The 18,591-nt window shown below is 43.8% G+C and overlaps 2 protein-coding genes across 4 annotated transcripts in view; both read left to right on the forward strand.

The window, feature by feature from the left end:
• The window catches only part of LOC307085535 (dynamin-1-like), a gene marked incomplete at both ends in the record, with an annotated part of 17,827 nt that extends 15,775 nt beyond the window's left edge, over positions 1-2,052 (forward strand). For both annotated transcript variants that reach the window (XM_079750352.1, XM_079750353.1), the window contains one exon: positions 1,992-2,052. In XM_079750352.1, coding sequence (XP_079606478.1) covers positions 1,992-2,052 — 61 coding nt within the window. The remainder of the gene's footprint in view (positions 1-1,991) is intronic.
• A 2,552-nt stretch (positions 2,053-4,604) lies between these two features.
• LOC307071106 (rap guanine nucleotide exchange factor 1-like) lies at positions 4,605-18,145 on the forward strand. Of its 2 annotated transcripts, XM_079729996.1 has the most exons (23): positions 4,605-4,783; positions 5,022-5,188; positions 5,711-5,892; positions 6,464-6,620; positions 7,590-7,843; positions 8,052-8,157; positions 8,366-8,444; positions 10,502-10,615; positions 10,908-11,024; positions 11,258-11,547; positions 13,311-13,357; positions 13,608-13,722; positions 13,807-13,882; positions 14,077-14,161; positions 14,658-14,750; positions 14,860-15,048; positions 15,303-15,387; positions 15,536-15,630; positions 15,855-15,933; positions 16,052-16,153; positions 16,687-16,784; positions 17,493-17,633; positions 17,817-18,145. In XM_079729996.1, the coding sequence occupies exons 1-23, from the start codon at positions 4,756-4,758 to the stop codon at positions 17,950-17,952; spliced, it is 2,835 nt and encodes a 944-aa protein (XP_079586122.1). In that variant the 5' UTR covers positions 4,605-4,755; the 3' UTR covers positions 17,953-18,145. The 2 variants fall into 2 exon arrangements, with proteins under 2 accessions (XP_079586122.1, XP_079586121.1); XM_079729995.1 differs by having other exon boundaries at positions 13,608-13,882.
• Positions 18,146-18,591: the final 446 nt, after the last annotated feature.

Consider the following 18,591-nt stretch of genomic DNA (forward strand, 5'->3'; position numbering starts at 1 on the left):
TTAGCACAATAGATTGGGGGGAAACATATATGTTTTACTTCATCTATCCGTAATCATCTGTCTACATAAACCATTGTCATGTATATGAATCGTGTTTAAGTGTTTAACATGTGTTTCCATAGAGATGTATAATGTATTATTACGCAGGAATCACATGCCACCTGTTTTTTTTGTTTGAAGCTGGAACTAAATCACAACGTTAAACACAAAGTTCTGTGCTATATACCCACGATAACTAGAGGAGTGCACCGGGTCTGGAGATGAGGGTCTGGTTAATGAGGCCAATCTACTGTACACTAATTAACACACATTAACTAATTAAACACATGAATGACTTTATCAAAGTAGGGGATGTTGTAACTCAATGGAGCTCCTAATTTGCAGCAAAATGCAATTGTTTGTTGTATGTAGATTAGCCCCAGTCTCTGCATATAAAAAAATAAACTCATCATTTATTGAGAAAGTCACAACTGTTTAAAATAAGCTACGTAACATTAACTAACTACAGGCTATTCTGTTCATCAGAAGATATAATCTTTTTCGAGAGTATAGTTTCATTTGAGGCAGAAATATAAGAATAAAATACATTAACGGTTGCATTTGTCCGTTTTGGACCCACTAATCATAGCTATACCTGTTGGTTAGCAGCTAACCATGAGATCATAGCAGTTAACCATGAGATCATAGCAGTTAACCATGAGATCATAGCTATAACTGTTGGTTAGCAGTTAACCATGAGATCATAGCAGTTAACCATGAGATCATAGCAGTTAACCATGAGATCATAGCAGTTAACCATGAGATCATAGCAGTTAACCATGAGATCATAGCTATAACTGTTGGTTAGCAGTTAACCATGAGATCATAGCAGTTAACCATGAGATCCTAGCTATAACTGTTGGTTAGCAGTTAACCATGAGATCATAGCTATACCAGTCATTTAGCAGTTACCTTTGAACTTAAGTAAGGTGTGAGCAGTTTGTAAGCTATTTGTTTCTCGTTATCTGTTACTGACTGTATCATCTCTGTCTCTCTGTGTTTTTTTGTGTCATGTGTGTACGTGTTTTTTTGTCTGTATTTGTGTGGTGGTTTGCGTGTCTGTGTGTGTGTGTGTGTCCGTCCATGTATGTGTATATGTGTGTTTATGTTCATGTCTCTCCAGTCGAAGGGCTTTTGCATCTCCATCTCGAGCCTCCAGACCCAGCTCTGAATCCTCTCTGTAGTCCCAACACACACTAACACACACACACACAACACACACACACACACACACACACACACACACACACACACACACACACACACACACACACACACACACACACACACACACACACACAGACACGCTGTTGGCGTCCAATGCCAGCAGCTTCTTCCGGTGTCATTGGACTAGTAAATCAGTTGTAGTACACAGTTGTAAGAAGTAAACAACTGAGGTCAGTTAAAACATGTCTTCCTCTACCATATCCCCCCCCACACCTCCTGTTGGTCTTTCTGGCTCCTTGTGTCTCATTGGCAAAGTAGCTTAGGTGCTCCTGGCTGTTCCGATGGCTTGGAGGAACCTATATATACCTGTATGTTGATCAAACCCATTGATACACAACATACCGACAGTGTTTCTGTCCTCTCATGGAAGCCGCCATCATCTAGTCCCAGTGGTCTATTGTATTACTGACACAGCGCAGCCTGCTGCTGGATCTCCATGCAAACCTCACATGAACACCAACAAACCCTGAAAGCCATGTCAAACCACTTCGCTCCCTCTGCTCTGTACTGCTCCTCTCCAACGCTCCCCAGCTCTAGCTATCCTATCCTATTATCCTCTCCAAGCCCAGCGCTCTACAGTGCTGCTTTTTGCCATCAGAAACTTCAACTGCCAGTACACTACACTTTTTTACAATGAGAGCGAAGTTTGACCCTGTTTAACCCACCTGCTGTAATCACTCTTATTTTCTGTTGATTTCACCTTCTCTCTCCTGTCTGTTTCTTAGTCGGCAGAGCAAGGGTAGCCCTGCACACGGAGAGAGCCCCCAGTCATCTGTTGAGGGTTAAACACACACACACACACACACACACACACACACACACACACACACACACACACACAAACACACACACACAGACACACACATAGATACACACATGCACACACAAACATATATGCATACACACAAACACACACACACCCCATGCGCACACACAAATATATAAGGCTATATACACAGGTTCACAGCTGCACAAATATTAGGACAGATAAGCTAATTCACACGCACACACAACCCCCCCCCTTCCCCCACCCCACACACACACACACACACACACACACACACACACACACACACACACACACACACACACACAAACAAACACTCTCTCTTTCTCTGAGCTATGTGTTGTTTCCTGTTGCCGTTGTTGGGCTTTATTTGGTTGATTTAGACCAGTGTGAGCCAGGTGTGTCGACCAGTTAATAAGAGGAGATACATCTGGTTCACACAGAGGCACATCCACACCAGAGCCAACCCCACATCCAGAAGGTACTGTTACACCGGACTCCGCTTTCCAGTTTCCTGTCAAGCCGATCGATATCAAATCAGATGTAGCCCTGTGATACCGGTCCACTCTGACATCCCTCTATCTACCCAACCAATCTGTTTATCTATTACTGTCTGTTCATCAACTGCCCTTTCTCCTACTATAGATCTTTTGTTTTTAATGGGTGGTTTTCAATGGTTTTCAATTTTTACACTGTAAATTGACTGAAAGTTCATTCAAGTTAAGATGCATTGAAGAAATGTATTTAAGATTTATTTCCTAATTAATGTGTTTACATATTGCTGTACGGCTTTTAAATATATTTGTCAAAGCTTTTATTTATTTATTTATTTATTTATTTATTTATTTATTCATGTATTTATTGATCTATCTATTTATTTATTTACTGATCTACTTCTGGAGTTATCCTGTGGTATTGGCTGTTACAGGCCAAGTGATGCTGAGCTCCATGTTAAGAGACTCCCCAGCTCACGCAGACAGTCCCACGGCTCCAAACAGCAGGGAACCAATACAACCCAAAGTCTGCTGTACACATTTCAAAATAAAAGCACAGGCCTGTTTGGCTCTTGCTGTAACATACCCTTAATGTGTGAAATATGTATCTAGATATCACAGCTCATATAAATGTATCAGACAATAATGGTCTACACATAGACATGGGTGAACCAAAGCGCTCTCAAAATCAAAACGTTTGCCCAAATGTGTTTGTTTTAGGAGGGGGTTGAGGTGTTAAGCTTTGTACGTGTTTCACATGCAACAGAATTGAAAAGGTCTCTCTACTTTGGCTTTATACTGTACAAACAGTTACCGGTTTGGATGAGGTGCTTAGAGCCGATCTAAGACAATGAACGGTGTCTCTTTCTAGATATTAAGTCCTCCATGATATCATGCCATGGAGCTCTAGGTGTGTGCGTTGTAAATGTAGTGCTTCTTTAGCTGTAGTGTTAGTTGCAGGGGCCCTGACCCACGTTCAACAAGTCTGTGTTTGCACTCGTCAGGTCCCTCCTTCTCCCTGCCTGGTTGATGACGAAATGTGGCGCTCATTAGCATATAAGATGAATTAAAGTGTGGTGTTTCTACCTGTGTTATGTACTAGATGGTGTTGATGTAAACAGTGACCACAAGCTCAAAAATGGCGTTTCAAATGATTGATGTGTAGTCGTAGTGTGTCATGGATTGTTCATTTGTCATCATTGAGCTGAAGTTGCGGTCTACATAGCTCAGAAGCGGCCTCACATGTGACACGGCAACGCCCATTCATCATCTTTACTTGGAAAGCACCCTGTGTGTGTGTGTGTGTGTGTGTGTGTGTGTGTGTGTGTGTGTGTGTGTGTGTGTGTATGTGTGTGTGCCTGGAGCATATAATATCAAATATATAAATCTATTTAAATATTTATACAGTATATATAATATATATACAATATATATATACTATATATATATATATCTGCAAAGAGAGCTCTACTCTAAAGTATGTATAGTAGTATGTATGTGAGTGTAAAGTCTGTATCAGTAAACGTGATCTCTTGCAACGATGTTGTGTATTGTAGTGTACTGAATGCAGAAAAGATGGGGATAAGATAAAAGTTTATTCAAAATTACCAGTGTGTCTTTCTCTCTATCTGCCTCTTTCACTCACTAACCTCACTCACGCACTCACTCTCTTTAATATATGAAGACTTATGTCCCATGATGTAAACCTGATGTTGGTGGGATAATATATCCATTTCAAGCTTGCTTCACCGCAGTGAAGAAAAGGTTCAGTAACAGTAAAAGGACGAAAAGTAGACAAAACAAATTCCTACATAATATATTATCATTATCATTTTTTTATCATCATTTTTTACTATTATTAATGGTAGTAGTATATTCATTATATTTTGTATGGGTAGCATGGAACGTGTTCTAGATTCCAGGGTTGAAACGTTAACCTAAAGACGTCACCAGGGGGCGCTGCAGATCGAGTCTGGGTATTTACCTCCGTCTCAACCTCCACTCATCATGATCGTTATGAGCAGCAGCATCATCTACACAGACAGGAAAGCGGAACGGAGGAAACGAGCAGCAGCGGCCAGTGCGATAGAGAAATAGACACGGAGATGTGTGTTGGTGGAAGAAACGTCTGAAGACCAAGAGAAGTGGAGACAAAGCGGGGCTGGTTTGACCTTCCTCCGGTAAAGGCAACGTGTGTGTGGAGCGAATATGTCGGGGAGGTTGGAGAATAAGACCGGTAAGCGTTTCCTGTCTGCGTTAGCATGGTTACTGTTTACCCTGGTGTCTGTCTGTCTGTCTGTCTGCCTTTCCGTTTCACGGGACGCCTCTCACATCGCCGCTCAGTCAGCATGTGTGGTCTTTCGAGTCCTTTCTCAAAATGTTAAATATTTGAATGTCAAATGAGGAACAATGTCTTTGTCTTTCTGTGTATTTCCAATCTGACTTGTGTACCCCCCCCCCCCCCTCTACCCCAGACTCCCAGCGGTCTCAGCTGGCTTCCCTCACGATGAGACTCAAAGACAAGCTCCACCCACCCAGGATCAAACGTTCAGTCGAGAAAATCAAACGGACCCCGTCTCAAGCGTCCGCTAATAAGCCCCATGATCTCGACCTCACTGCCACACCTCCGCTGCAACGCAAGGTACACACACACACACACACACACACACACACACACACACACACACACACACACACACATACACACACACACACACAGTCTCAAACAACACACAAAGCAGACACACGTCAAAACATGCCAGCTCATTAACACAGACACTAAAATGTGTGCGTTTGGTTATTTCTCTGAGCATGTCTATAACCAGTGTGTTTGTGTGTGTGTATGGTGTGTATGCTGTGTTTGTGTTTGTGCTTTTTTGCATGTCTTCGAGTGTGTGTTTTTGTGTGTGTGTGTGTGTATGCTTTAATTGTTTGTTTGTGCGTCTGTGTGTGTGTGCGTGGATGCTGTGTTTGTGTGTGTCTGTTTGTGCGTGTGCATGTGTGTGTGTATGTCTGTGTGTGCGTGTGTGTGTGTGTCTTGTGTGTGCGTGTATGATTTGGTGTGCATGTGTGTTTGTGCATGTGTGTGTGCATGTATGATTTTGTGTGTGTGTGGGCGCGTGTGTGTGCATGTACGTCTTCGTGTGTGTCTATGTGTGTCCAGTCTGTGTGTGTCTTGGCAGAGCAGGAGCGGGCGGTGCTCAGTGCACTGCGATACTTTAAGAAGCTGCTGGATAAGCTGAGCGGCGATCAGCCGGTGATGAACAGCCTGCTGTCGGGCTCCGCAGGCCAGGTGCTGGAGACGGTCCACAACCTTGTCCAACTGGAGCCACACATACACAACAGGTGAGGGAACGCCCAGCCCCAGCACAGCACAACCATAGGGGGAGACGCTACTTATTGGGCATAATAACAACAAAAGTTATAATTAAAATAACTATCATAATGTAGTTATTATAATAATAGTAATAACTACATTATTACTGTTACTATATTTTCTTGATAATTCCTGAAATTCAGGTGCCACCGCAAGCATCAAGTACAGGATGGTAAAAAAATTAGACCTTATTTCTTATATTAGCACCTTATTTGTCTTATAATCTTAGTATTTATACTTTATCTATTTTTGTAAAGTACTCTGAACAAATTTTTGGGTCGAACTGTGTTGCCTAAATAAAGATGTGTTATTATTAATTTTATAAAATAAAAAATACAGAAAATATCTACATACAAAAAATGAGTCATAGCAATGTCAATAAAAATACTCAAATAAATAAACACCGGCTGACTTCACATTTTTTGACGGACACTATTTCCTCTGTCATTGAAACCATGCATTACTTCAAGATCCATCTCCGTCTTTACGCAGTAAAACAACATGTTTCTCCTCCTCTCCCTCCTGTCCTCCGGCCTGCAGTAAGACGGTGACCTGCTGTCTCTCCGGCCTCTACTCCTCCCTGGCTCAGCTCATCCACTGGGCTGACCAGCTGATGCTCCAGGGGATCGTCCAGGAAGAGAAGGAGGCCATAGCAACCGTTGTCGTGGTGACGAGAGCTGTGTTGGATGGGGTCAAGGTAAAGCGCTGGGCTGGCGCTCTCACTGGGTCACCACGAGAAAGGACTATTATGTTGACCGTTGGATGAACATGGTGACTAGGGATTCAGGTCGAGGTGGAGAGAGCAGGCATGACGCACGTGTTCGGCTGAGTGACCTTCAGGAGATAAAGGCTCAGTTGAATGGCATGTCTGATTTACCATCGTCCAATGCTAGTCGTAACCTTTGAGTCATTGTCACCAATTCTATGGAAGTATTTTTTTTATTTTTCCAGTTGAAACACTTTTAGCCCTACAGATACATGTTATTAGGGAGCAGGTCTGAGTTAGCCCTACATATACATGTTATTAGGGAGCAGGTCTGAGTTAGCCCTACAGATACATGTTATTAGGGAGCAGGTCTGAGTTAGCCCTACAGATACATGTTAATAGGGAGCAGGTCTGAGTTAGCCCTACAGATACATGTTAATAGGGAGCAGGTCTGAGTTAGCCCTACAGATATATGTTAATAGGGAGCAGGCCTGAGTTAGCCCTACAGTACAGATACATGTTATTAGGGTATTACTTAGCTCTACAGATTCATGTTATTAGGGTATGACTTAGCCCTACAGATTCATGTTATTAGGGTATGACTTAGCCCTACATATGCATGTTATTAGGGAGCAGGTATGACTTAACCCTACAGACACATGTTATTAGGTATGATTTAGCCCTCCAGATACATTTTATTAGGGAGCAGGTATGACTTAACTCTACAGACACATGTTATTAGGTATGATTTAGCACTCCAGATACATGTTATTAGGGAGCAGGTCTGACTTGGCCCTGTGTGTGTGTGTGTGCGTGGCTTAGGAGCAGGTCTGACTTGGCCCTGTGTGTGTGTGTGTGCGTGTCTTAGGAGCAGGTCTGACTTGGCCCTGTGTGTGTGTGTGTGCGTGTCTTAGGAGCTGGTATGACTTGGCCCTGTGTGTGTGTGTGTGCGTGTCTTAGGAGCTGGTACGACTGGCTGCAGAGAGACAAGACGGCCCCTCCCCTTCTTCCCCCATCCAACCGCTGTCCCCCAAAGACAAGCAGAACCGGGACCGCCGTGATTCTGACCAATCCCTGCAGGCCGAGGGCCAGGATGAGATCGAGGACCAGCACGTCTCTCCAGAGCACAGTCAAAACCCGGAGCCCATGCCTCCCACGGAGGAGCCCGCTCCTCCTAAACCCCCTAAACCGTCCCTATGCATCGCTGGAGACAGGTAATAGACAGCTCACCTGGGAAGCACACTGTGCAACAAAACAGATTTGGGAACTTTTGCGTTCAAAAGTTCCCAAGTGAAAAAGTCTCCAGTTAAAATAGTTGTGAAACTTTCCCAGTTGAATGTATATAGCTTTGTAAATAGCTATAACATAGTAACATAACGTATGATATGCAGCATAAACTCATCTGTGTGTCCTTCACCCCAGCGCTCCTGCCCTCCCGCCTAAGAAACGCCACTCAATACCAGGCCCCGCCCTGTCCAAAGTGGCCATCGTAGCACCGATGAGACGAGAGTCGGAGCCAAACAAGGAGGTCAACAAATACACTATACACTAAAACACATCACACACACACACACACAAGAGAAGCCATCTTCACAGACGTCCATATACCACATCACAACGTATAATATATATGATACATGCATTGGCACGCAATGGTCTAAAAAATACACACTCGTTGATTTATTTTCTTAGCAATGCCAATGGATTTTGATTGTGTTTGTGTGTGTGCGTTCTAGGAATATGAAGAGTGTCTCAAGGTGACTAAACCCAGTGTGTGGATGGAAACGCTAAACACACACTTCCCTCAAACCCAAGGTAATAGAATCATTAAGACTCGCAATAACACACACACAATCACACAGACACATAGAGACACAAACACCAACAACATATCCTATTTCTCTGCTGCTGACAAGAAACAGGAACCAGTCACAATGCACACTTCCTCTCTGAAACAAGCTCACTGGAGGATTTCCCCACACAATCTAACCCCCGCTTGTATGGTGCACACCAGTAGCTACCTAGTGTAACCACAGCCTTCTACTGATTTGAGAAACTGGGAGCAGTATACGTATGGTGTTTTACTGAATGTTTAGCAATAACAATTAATTCAAAGAAGAATCACAAACATACACACACACATACAAAGATACACACACAAACACACACCATTGATGTATAAACAGAAGACACACACACACACACACAAACTCACACACAATTGATTGTATATGAGGACACTCACAAACATATCCTGGTTCGTAGCTGCTGGCCAGAAAACAGAAACTGGTGTCACTGCCACTTCCTGTTTGAAACTGAACACTCTGTATCAGCAAACTCGGCATCCCGTCTCTGAATCTAGATTCTCCACTGCAGCTGGGCGGCTTGCCTTTCATTCAGCGCTCCGTCTGAGTGGAATAGCTAGTCTGATGCAGTTATCTCTATCACCTTCACCTTGTCTCTCTTAGTCATCACAACTTGTTTATCTTAAAACAAGTTGTGCATGGTTTTTAAATTTGGAACTTCTTAGATGTATATTTGGATATATTTTCTTGGTTATGTATACTACAATTAATTGAAATGTTTTGTTCATGTAATGTATGTTGTTAGATCTGTGGGGTTGGGGGCTGGTTGGGGGGGTATGCTTTATATCTGTATCTATGTTTTTATCCCTACTAGAGTTTTCAACCTCAACCTCTAGTTGTAATTAAACCCATAGCAATAATGTGGAAACCCCAGTCGAAAATGTAACAAATTTCTGAGAGCATAATATAATAACATTTTGCCTATAATGTTACAATGTATAACATTCGTTCACCACAAATGACTCTTAAAAGCAGTGCCAACATTTTAATATTTTTTAACCATTCTGCGAACAAAAGGCAACAGGCTGATTATCAGTTAGGGGGCCACTCCTCATTCACATATAAGGTAATTTACATTTCCTATGGAGAAAACACTACCTCAGGGGTAGTATTATTCAGGAGATTTTCAGGTTACAAATGACTGGATATGTTTTTCACACATATGGCCCATCAGGAGAATATCAGGACTTACACGTTTGTCTGAAAGCAGCTAGTGTGTTAGCATTTCATTACATTATAAAATTAGTCAATTTATGGTAACAGGGGTAATTGTTCAATGGAAAGTGTAGTATACTATGCATGCAAATCAATTATTAAATAGCTTTTGCTGTTATTCAGGGCTGAAAAGTGCATTGACATTTTAAAATGCAAGGCAACTACTATTGGTTAGTTGAAAATAATAATCTTCATTGAGATTAAAACATCTCTTCCAGTGTCCTGGCCAAGACAGGCAGCAGTAGCCTACAGTCACACACAGCATACACACACAAAACATAAGAAAAATAAAACAACTAAAACAGTCCGCAGGGGGGAAAGAGGATAACAATATCTTAAGACATCTTGGGAGGCTCAAGGAGGAGAGTAATATTACATTTGAGCAACAAAGTGTAGTCTTGTGGTGGACTCTATAGACATAATTCACCATACTGTGTTATTGACATGTTTTCGTTGTGTTATAGGGACACTGTCTCTTTAAGATCACGTCACTTGTGTGTTGATATGCCGGTCGGCGCGATGTTTGAATTTAACGGTTTTTATATGACAAAATGAACGACCTGCCGTTGCTTGTCGAGGTGAGAAATTGCCTCTTCCCTTCTTTTATCGCAATATCTACGGTCTATAGACAGAACGTCTTACCTTGGAGAGTTTGTCGACTGCGGAACAGTTATGTTTAAAAACATAACGTCTTACCTGGGCAGGTGTCTCTTTGGTGTGTGCGCGTGCGTGTGTTTTTACCTGGGCGCTCATAGAATCCCTTACATCTGCCTTTCTCTTTTGCTATTTTAGATACAGACTATGACTCCCTCTCCTTGGCCGAAACTATGCCTCCTCCCACCTCCTCCTTTGCTCCACTTCCACTCCCACCAGCCCTGCCTCAGAAGACACGTCGTAGCAGCTCAGGTACCCCAGAACCCTCCAATACCTTCTAACTCTCCTTGTCTGGATCTCCTCCTACTGGTCTCTCCTCTCTCCTTGTTGTTCTGCTCCTAGTGGTCTCTCCTCTACTAGTGGTCTCTCCTTTCCCCTTGTTCTGCTCCTAGTTGTCTCTCTTCTCTCCTTGTTGTTCTGCTCCTAGTGGTCTCTCATCTACTAGTGGTCTCTCCTTTCCCCTTGTTCTGCTCCTAGTTGTCTCTCTTCTCTCTTTGTTGTTCTGCTCCTAGTGGTCTCTCCTCTCTCCTTGTTGATCTCCCAGGTGCTGAAGGTCCCTCTCCGGCCCTCACAGTAGATCTAACTGGAGTTCAGCACTGCCCTCCCTCCCTCCTCTCCCCCAGCGGGACTCCACCCCCCCTCCCCGATAAGAAGCGCCACAGTGAGTACAGATCAGATCCTTCTCTTATTTACCAATCATTTGTGTTCAAATACTTTAATCACAATATTATTGCACTTTTGCATTTGTTTGTATTTTGGATTGTACTTGTGTAAGCTATATGCCCATAGCGTTGTTGAATATGGGTTGTTGCATATGTTTGTGTAATGAATGGTTTTCCTACGTGCCTGATTATCTCTATCTGTATCCCCATCCGTCCCTCTGTCCATCTCTAGTCCACCAGTACCTGAAGTACCTGGAGTCCTACAGAGCTCCAGCAGCAGACATGCTGTTCTACCAGCGGCCCGCCGACCTCGGCCATCGCTACAACAGCCGGCAGCAGGAGCTGGTGACGGCCTACCAGCTCACACACACACACCTGGACCCCCCCTGCCCCGACACAGCGCCCCCGGACCCCCCCGGCCGCGCGCCCCAGGACACGCAGCGACAGGCCAGTGGGCACGGCGATCTCCAGGCCGCGGCGAGGATCCCTGCTCCCGCCCTGCCCCCGAAGAGGAAACAGCTGGTGAGGAGATGCATTTATGTAACGAACATCCTGATGGGTCGGATGACCCCCGAATATTAATTAGCTTCCACTGCAGGATCCACTGAAGCCTGCACTGTCGGAGCACATGCACCACCACCAGCACATGCACTACCACCAGCACATGCACTGTCAAGAGCACATGCACTACCACCAGCACATGCACTACCACGAACACATGCACTGTCAAGAGCACATGCACTACCACCAGCACATGCACTACCACCAGCACATGCACTACCACGAACACATGCACTGTCAAGAGCACATGCACTACCACCAGCACATGCACTACCACCAGCACATGCACTACCACGAACACATGCACTACCACCAGCACATGCACTACCACGAACACATGCACTGTCAAGAGCACATTCACTACCACCAGCACATGCACTACCACGAACACATGCACTGTCAAGAGCACATTCACTACCACCAGCACATGCACTACCACGAACACATGCACTGTCAAGAGCACATGCACTACCACCAGCACATGCACTACCACGAACACATGCACTACCACGAACACATGCACTGTCAAGAGCACATGCACTACCACCAGCACATGCACTGTCAGAGCTAGGGCTGCTCGATTATTAAAAAATCATAATCACGATTATTTTGCTCAACATTGAAATCACGCTTATTCAAACGATTATTTTTGAGTTTGAAAACGTGATGTATTTATTCAGCATGTCTCCCAATAAACACTTTGTAACTGAGAACTTTGAAATTTCTCCGTAAAAAAATACCCATAATGGACAAAAAGAAAATGTTCAAATCTAAAATAATGTCCAGCTGCAATTTCTATCAAACATTTAATGAAAAAAAATAAAAATAATAATAATAATAATAATCGAAAATTCGATTATATTAGTTTTGTGATCGTTTGACGCTAAAATCGAAATCCCGATCAAAATTGGATTAACCGCCCGGCCCTAGTCAGAGACGCACTCCGGGAGCACATGTTCAAAGTCCTCAACAAAGTCCCTCGGTCGACATGACAATTATTTCATTGATGCTATTGGAGTTACTTTATTAGGAAGTACTTTTTGAAAGGAGCGCTGCTACCTTGCGAGTGAAGTGCTGGCTACGCTCTGTGGCGTCATGGCAACAAAGCTCCACCTGGCATTTCTCCCCACCTATGAATGGACTCGAGAATCCCACCTGGGGAGGTGGCAACACGCCCCCCACGGACCATGGATAAAGCACCTATCAAACACATGACACGCAGGCCTGTAAGCCTTTCGTTGTAGCAGGTTAGCTTTTGCTAATCTGCTAATAGCCCCTCCCCTATTAAATAGCGATCCCTTTATGAACATACATTGTATCAACTAGGCCTACTGTGAGGCTCAAAGCCAGCCGGACCGGTCCCCTATTGTTCGGTGTCCGTTCCTAGAGTGATTAGCATAGCCTTTATCAAACTTATATAACTGCTGCTAACCCACGTATGCCCTTCATCCTCCTCCTCCTCCTCCTCCTCTTCCTCTTCCTGCAGACCTCTCAGGCTTCTGTCTCCCCTCCTCGCCTACAGCCCTCCCTCCCCTCTGCTTGTCCGCCCCCTTGTTCTCTGTCATCCTGCCCTCAGAGCAGAATGGTGGTGAGTGTCTCTGCTTGCCTCCTTGTCCTTAAACCCTTTGATCCTCAGCGCTTCTTCGTAACACACAGAAGGGCCGTGATCTGTCAGGGAGACTAAATCCTGTGCGTGTCCTTGTTGTTTTGCTTGGCGTCATCAGGATTCTTCTCTGAACGATCAAGAAGACAACGACGACACTGAAGACAGGTAAGATCCATACACACGTATATACACACGTATACACAAACACAAACAAGCACACGCACGCACATGCAAGCACACAGACACACACAAACTTACACAAGCATACAAACGCACACAAGGGCACACATAGATACACAGCCACATATCAAGCATATGCATGCACGTCCGTGACACACACAAACAAGCACATGCACGCACGCGCGCACACACACACACACTGGATGTTGTATGGTCCCTAAACGTTTGGCTTCAGTTCCAAGCAGGGGAAGGAGTGTAACCAAAGCAATAGTGAAGATCAGGAAGAGAATGAAGAGCTGCTGCTGGTTAGCCGACAGGAAGTGCTTGATAGACTCACCATGAAGTCAGAGGTAAGGTTCCTCACACGTCTTACCTGCTCCCGAAGCGAAGCTGGTCACCGCCATGTATATTCCTCTGTCTGCTCTCTGCCGCAGGGGGAGGAGGGGCCAGGTGTCAAAGCAGCGTCTCCAGACATCCTATTGGTCCATGCCACTTTGACGGACAGTAATGGTAAGAAAGTGTCCATGCTCCTTATGCCGGCAAATCGTCATATTCTACTGTTACACCTTTAACAATCTGTAGACCATCCAAAGTTTTTAATTTTTGGACAATCCATAGGCTTTTGAGTTTATTGACAGAAAACACCTTGGAGGTTACACTAATTGTTAATGAGTTTGTTACTTTGTGTGACTGTGTGTGTACAGAACAGGTCCTGTACTGTGAGGTCTTCCTCTCCACCTACAGAACCTTCATCAGCCCTCATGACGTCATCGGCAAACTACAGTTCAGATATCCTACCAGTGCACACGTCTAATGTGCCTCTCCATATGGATGTCCTGTCTCTCTCTTTAAAGGACTATGTGTAGGATTGTACATGGATGTATTGCTGTAAATGCAGATTTATGAAAAGGTCGTAATTTAACTAAATGAGACCTTCCCCGAATTCCTGCATTGGTTAGAACGGCATTGAAGTAAAGGTCTGTGCATTCTATCCACTCATGACACTCTCATTTTCTATTTGCAAATAATGCTTAATTATGATTAAAACAAACTATTTTGTTGAGGATTGGTATTGTCTGAACCTACGGAGCTCGCACTCCAGTGCTTTCATGCGAAAGCTCTTTAATGCTTACATCGTCAATGTTTTCGTCCTGATATTCAATTTCAAGGCTGAATTCTTGTCGCAATTGGCAGCCGGCAGTGGCAAAATGTACTTTAAAAGGAATAGATGACAAGGAATAGATAATGACATTGTATTAAATGGATTGACCTTAATAAGAAACACGTACAAACACCTGTGTCAGGGAATTGAACCTTCGGTCCTCGGAGTCAGTAAGAACACCTTCCTACTGCTAGTAAGAGTGGTGGATGAACTCTGGTAGGCACACACACACACACACACACACACACACATCTACCTACACATGAACACACACATACAACACAGGCATATACATGATACACCATGAATGTGTGTGTTTTTGCAGTTCAATGGAGCTGGATGGTGATTTGCAGCTCCTTCTGATGGATTTGGTGTTCAGCCTGGTGATCAAAGGAGAGCTGGGCTTGGCCCGCCTTCTGCGCTCCAACATCCTATCAAAACTGGAGGAGAGGCGTCAGCTGATCGAGTCTCCTTCGTGGCTCCGCCCTCTCTCTGCCAGGGGTGTGGCTGCCAGGTAACCTCTGCCCTCATCATTTCATAAAAATAACTTGATAACAATAGAAAAATCATAGTGTAGAAAAAAAGTATATAATAACATAATTATGTATAATTATGTACCTATCAATCTATAGTTATAGCGGCATAAATACCACCTGCCATCAAGCCTGAAAGACCTCCTCTTCTCCTTTATATTATTCTCCCCTTCCACTCTCCTCTTCTTCCCTTACTCACACCCTCTCTCCTCTGCCCTCCTCTCCTCTCCTCTAGACCCGGGTCTCTTCTAGACTTTAAAAGTCAGGATGTTGCAGAACAGTTGACCTTCATGGACTCCAAACTCTTTTATAAAATAGAGGTAGGACTTTCAACTTGAACTCTTTGTCCACTTGATAATATTCTATTACACCGTCGCGGGTTTCAGTCCAACTTCTCTCTTACCTTGTTTTGTGGACCATTTCTCACCTGGCTGTATGACTGCGTCTCTCTGTCGGCGACCTGTCTAGCTGCCGGAGGTCTTGCTGTGGTCGATGGAGCAGAATGAGGAGAGGAGTCCAAACCTGACAGAGTTCACCCAACACTTCAACAACGTCTCCTTCTGGTGCGTCATCCATGTGTTGGTGATGATAAGCTGTCCGTGTCCACACAGGAGGCGGTAAACCCTCTCTGGCCCTGGACCATGTGACACTTGCACAAACTGTGCAAGTGTCACATGAACCAAGTTATCATCACCGCCAGAATCAAACATGCATACTAATACTTAGTTGTGTGTCTGCGTGTGTGTGTGTGTGTGTGTGTGTGTGTGTGTGTGTGTGTGTGATTTAGGGTGCGTTCTGTTATCATCTTGCAGGAGAAAGCTCAGGAACGAGAAAAGCTAGTGTTGAAGTTCCTCAAAGTCATGAAGGTACACTTAAGACTCACATGCTTAACTATATCCAAGGAGACTGACTGTCATAGCAAGAAGGTTCTAACTGTGTGTGTGTGTGTGTGTGTATGTGTGTGTGTTTGTGTTTGTCTTCTAGCACCTCAGGAAACTGAATAATTTTAACTCTTACCTGTCCATCCTGTCGGCCCTTGACTCCGCCCCCCTGCGAAGACTAGACTGGCAGAAACACACAGCGGAGGTACGTAGTTCAAGGAGTGTGTTTTCAAGGCAAACCAAACACCCTGTTTTAGCTGGTCACCACCCGCAATCAAGATCTTTGAATCTTGATTGCAATCTTCTGGCAGACTTCGGGTACAAACGTTTAGTGAGTGTGACAGGGCTTCATTGCTGTTCCAGCTCCACTGTCTCCACTCACTGCAAGCTGATTTGGGTTGGTTTAGCCAGAATGTTTTTTGATATAACCTGGTAACCCAAAACAGCCTGTAAAAGGTCACCCACAGGTTACTAGCATGCTTTGAACCTATAGAGGACAATCTGAGTCTATATTTAAGTCTTATCATAATTTTTTTTTACTTTGCATTGAAAGTTGAGATTTGGATGAGGATGAATCCATAGCACTATTATGTAACCCACTACATCACCGTTCATCTGAAATACGTTGTTTTGAGGTTTGGTTTTGCCGCAGTTTAGACAATACTTCACTCAAACATGAGTAAGCCAGTGTCAGGAATGTAAACGTGTGTTTGTGCGTGCGTGTATGTGTCTTTCTAGGCCTTAGAAGAATTCAGTGCTTTGATTGACAGTTCATCATCCTTCAGAACCTACAGAACAGCTCTCTCTGAGGTGGAACCACCATGTATACCCTACCTGTAAGTACTACTAATACTTTATATACCTTACCTGTAAGTACTACTAATACCTTATATACTCTACCTGTAAGTACTACTAATACCTTATATATTCTACCTGTAAGTACTACTAATACCTTATATATTCTACCTGTAAGTACTACTAATACCTTACCTGTATACCCTACCTGAAAGTACTACTGAAACCCTACCTGTATAGCTTTTTTTGAGTATTACCTATATATTTACCCTACCTGTATAGAACCTGCCTTTATATATATAGGCAGGTTCTATACAGGTAGTATTCTACCATGCAGGTTGAGTTCTACCATGTATAAATACCGTACCTGTAGGTCTAAGTAATACATGTATGTAGTCTACCTATCTATGCCTTACCTGAATAAACCACACATGCATATACATGCTTTTAACTAACCTATGTATACCCCACCTATGAATCCTACCTGTACTATATTGTTATTACTTACCTGTGCCTTGTTCCTGTAGACACTGTACTTGTTTGTGTGTGTGCATGCGTGCGTGCATGTGTGAGTGTAAACAGTCTCCCTATCTGTCTCCCTGTTCGTCTCCCTGTCCGTCTCTTTCCATCTATCCGTCTAGTTCATCAGTACCTGAAGTGCCTGACATCCTACAGCGCTGTACACACACACACACACACACACACAGTGCTCAGTATCTCACCTGTCTCCCTCATGTGTTTGCCTCCAGGGGACTGATCCTGCAGGATCTGACGTTTGTCCACCTGGGGAATCCTGACCGGCTGATGACGTCACAGGGGTCCATGGTCAACTTCTCCAAACGATGGCAGCAGTTCAACATCCTGGACACTCTGAGGAGCTTCCAACAAATGTAAATAATTTCACTATTTTGATCGTGTTATCTGTAGGTTTGTGTTTGCTTACAGGTCATCCTGTAAAGGTATATATATGTGGAGTGTCATGTTACTTATATAGTTACTAGTTATTTCTTATCTCGGTCTTCTCCTATTATTTCTCCACCTTTTCTAACTGCCCTTTCTAAATCTTTCTCCAGCTGTTACTCCCTTCAGCCCAAAAGTGAGATTTCGTCATTCTTCAATGACTTCAGCGACCATTTGGCTGAAGAGGCATTATGGGAACTCTCTCTCAAGATCCGCCCACGCAACATTCCAAAGGCCAATCAGAGATGAGCCTAGAAGACAGTGAGCCAATGTAATGAGGAGAAACGTCTGACGACATACAGAAACTGATCCGCACCTACCTGTCTTTGGAGACATGTTTAATCGCTAGCCACTAAGGCTGCAATAATCCGATGTCATTCAAAGCAATATATCAGCTTAAGTCATATGTATGTACCCTCAATAAATGTCTGTACTTTTTGTATCAAGGGGTCTGTTTTGTGTTTTTTAGCAGCATAAAACATACTCAACGTCATTGGCTAGTAAAATGAAAACGTCATGACTATAGTCTCGGGCCAGTAAGCAAGAGGCCTCATCTCATCCTGCTCATATTGTTGGAAAAAATAGTCTGCCTAGTTACTTGAACAGATAAACTGAGACGGAGAGGAGATAAAATTGTCGGCACGAGGGCCTCGGATTTATTTAGTAAGGTGAAAAAGGTTATACTGAGCTATAGAGCGTAAGAGATCGATCGAGCGAAAATGTCTAAGTCCCCAACAGCGCTGAGGTCGTCCGGAGCTTCGCCTCTGTAGAGGTTCTGCTTCAAATGAGCGTCATGTCCTTCAGGGTGTATCAGTCTTATGTGTTTTCTTCTAGCGAATTGTGTGTTGCGAGTTGTGTGTGTCAAGGCTGGTGTGGGGGTTTCTCGAG

Source organism: Pollachius pollachius (assembly GCF_949987615.1).
Source record: "Pollachius pollachius genome assembly, chromosome: 1".
In the NCBI taxonomy this organism is placed as follows: domain Eukaryota; kingdom Metazoa; phylum Chordata; class Actinopteri; order Gadiformes; family Gadidae; genus Pollachius; species Pollachius pollachius.

Bases quoted from the DNA above. Each gene is read 5' to 3' on its own strand.
- LOC307071106 (XM_079729995.1), top strand. From the start codon at position 4,756: ATGTCGGGGAGGTTGGAGAATAAGACCG. The intron at 15,631-15,854 runs GTGCGTCATCCA...TGTGTGATTTAG, and splicing joins TTCAACAACGTCTCCTTCTG to GGTGCGTTCTGTTATCATCT. The intron at 16,785-17,492 runs GTAAGTACTACT...GTTTGCCTCCAG, and splicing joins CCACCATGTATACCCTACCT to GGGACTGATCCTGCAGGATC.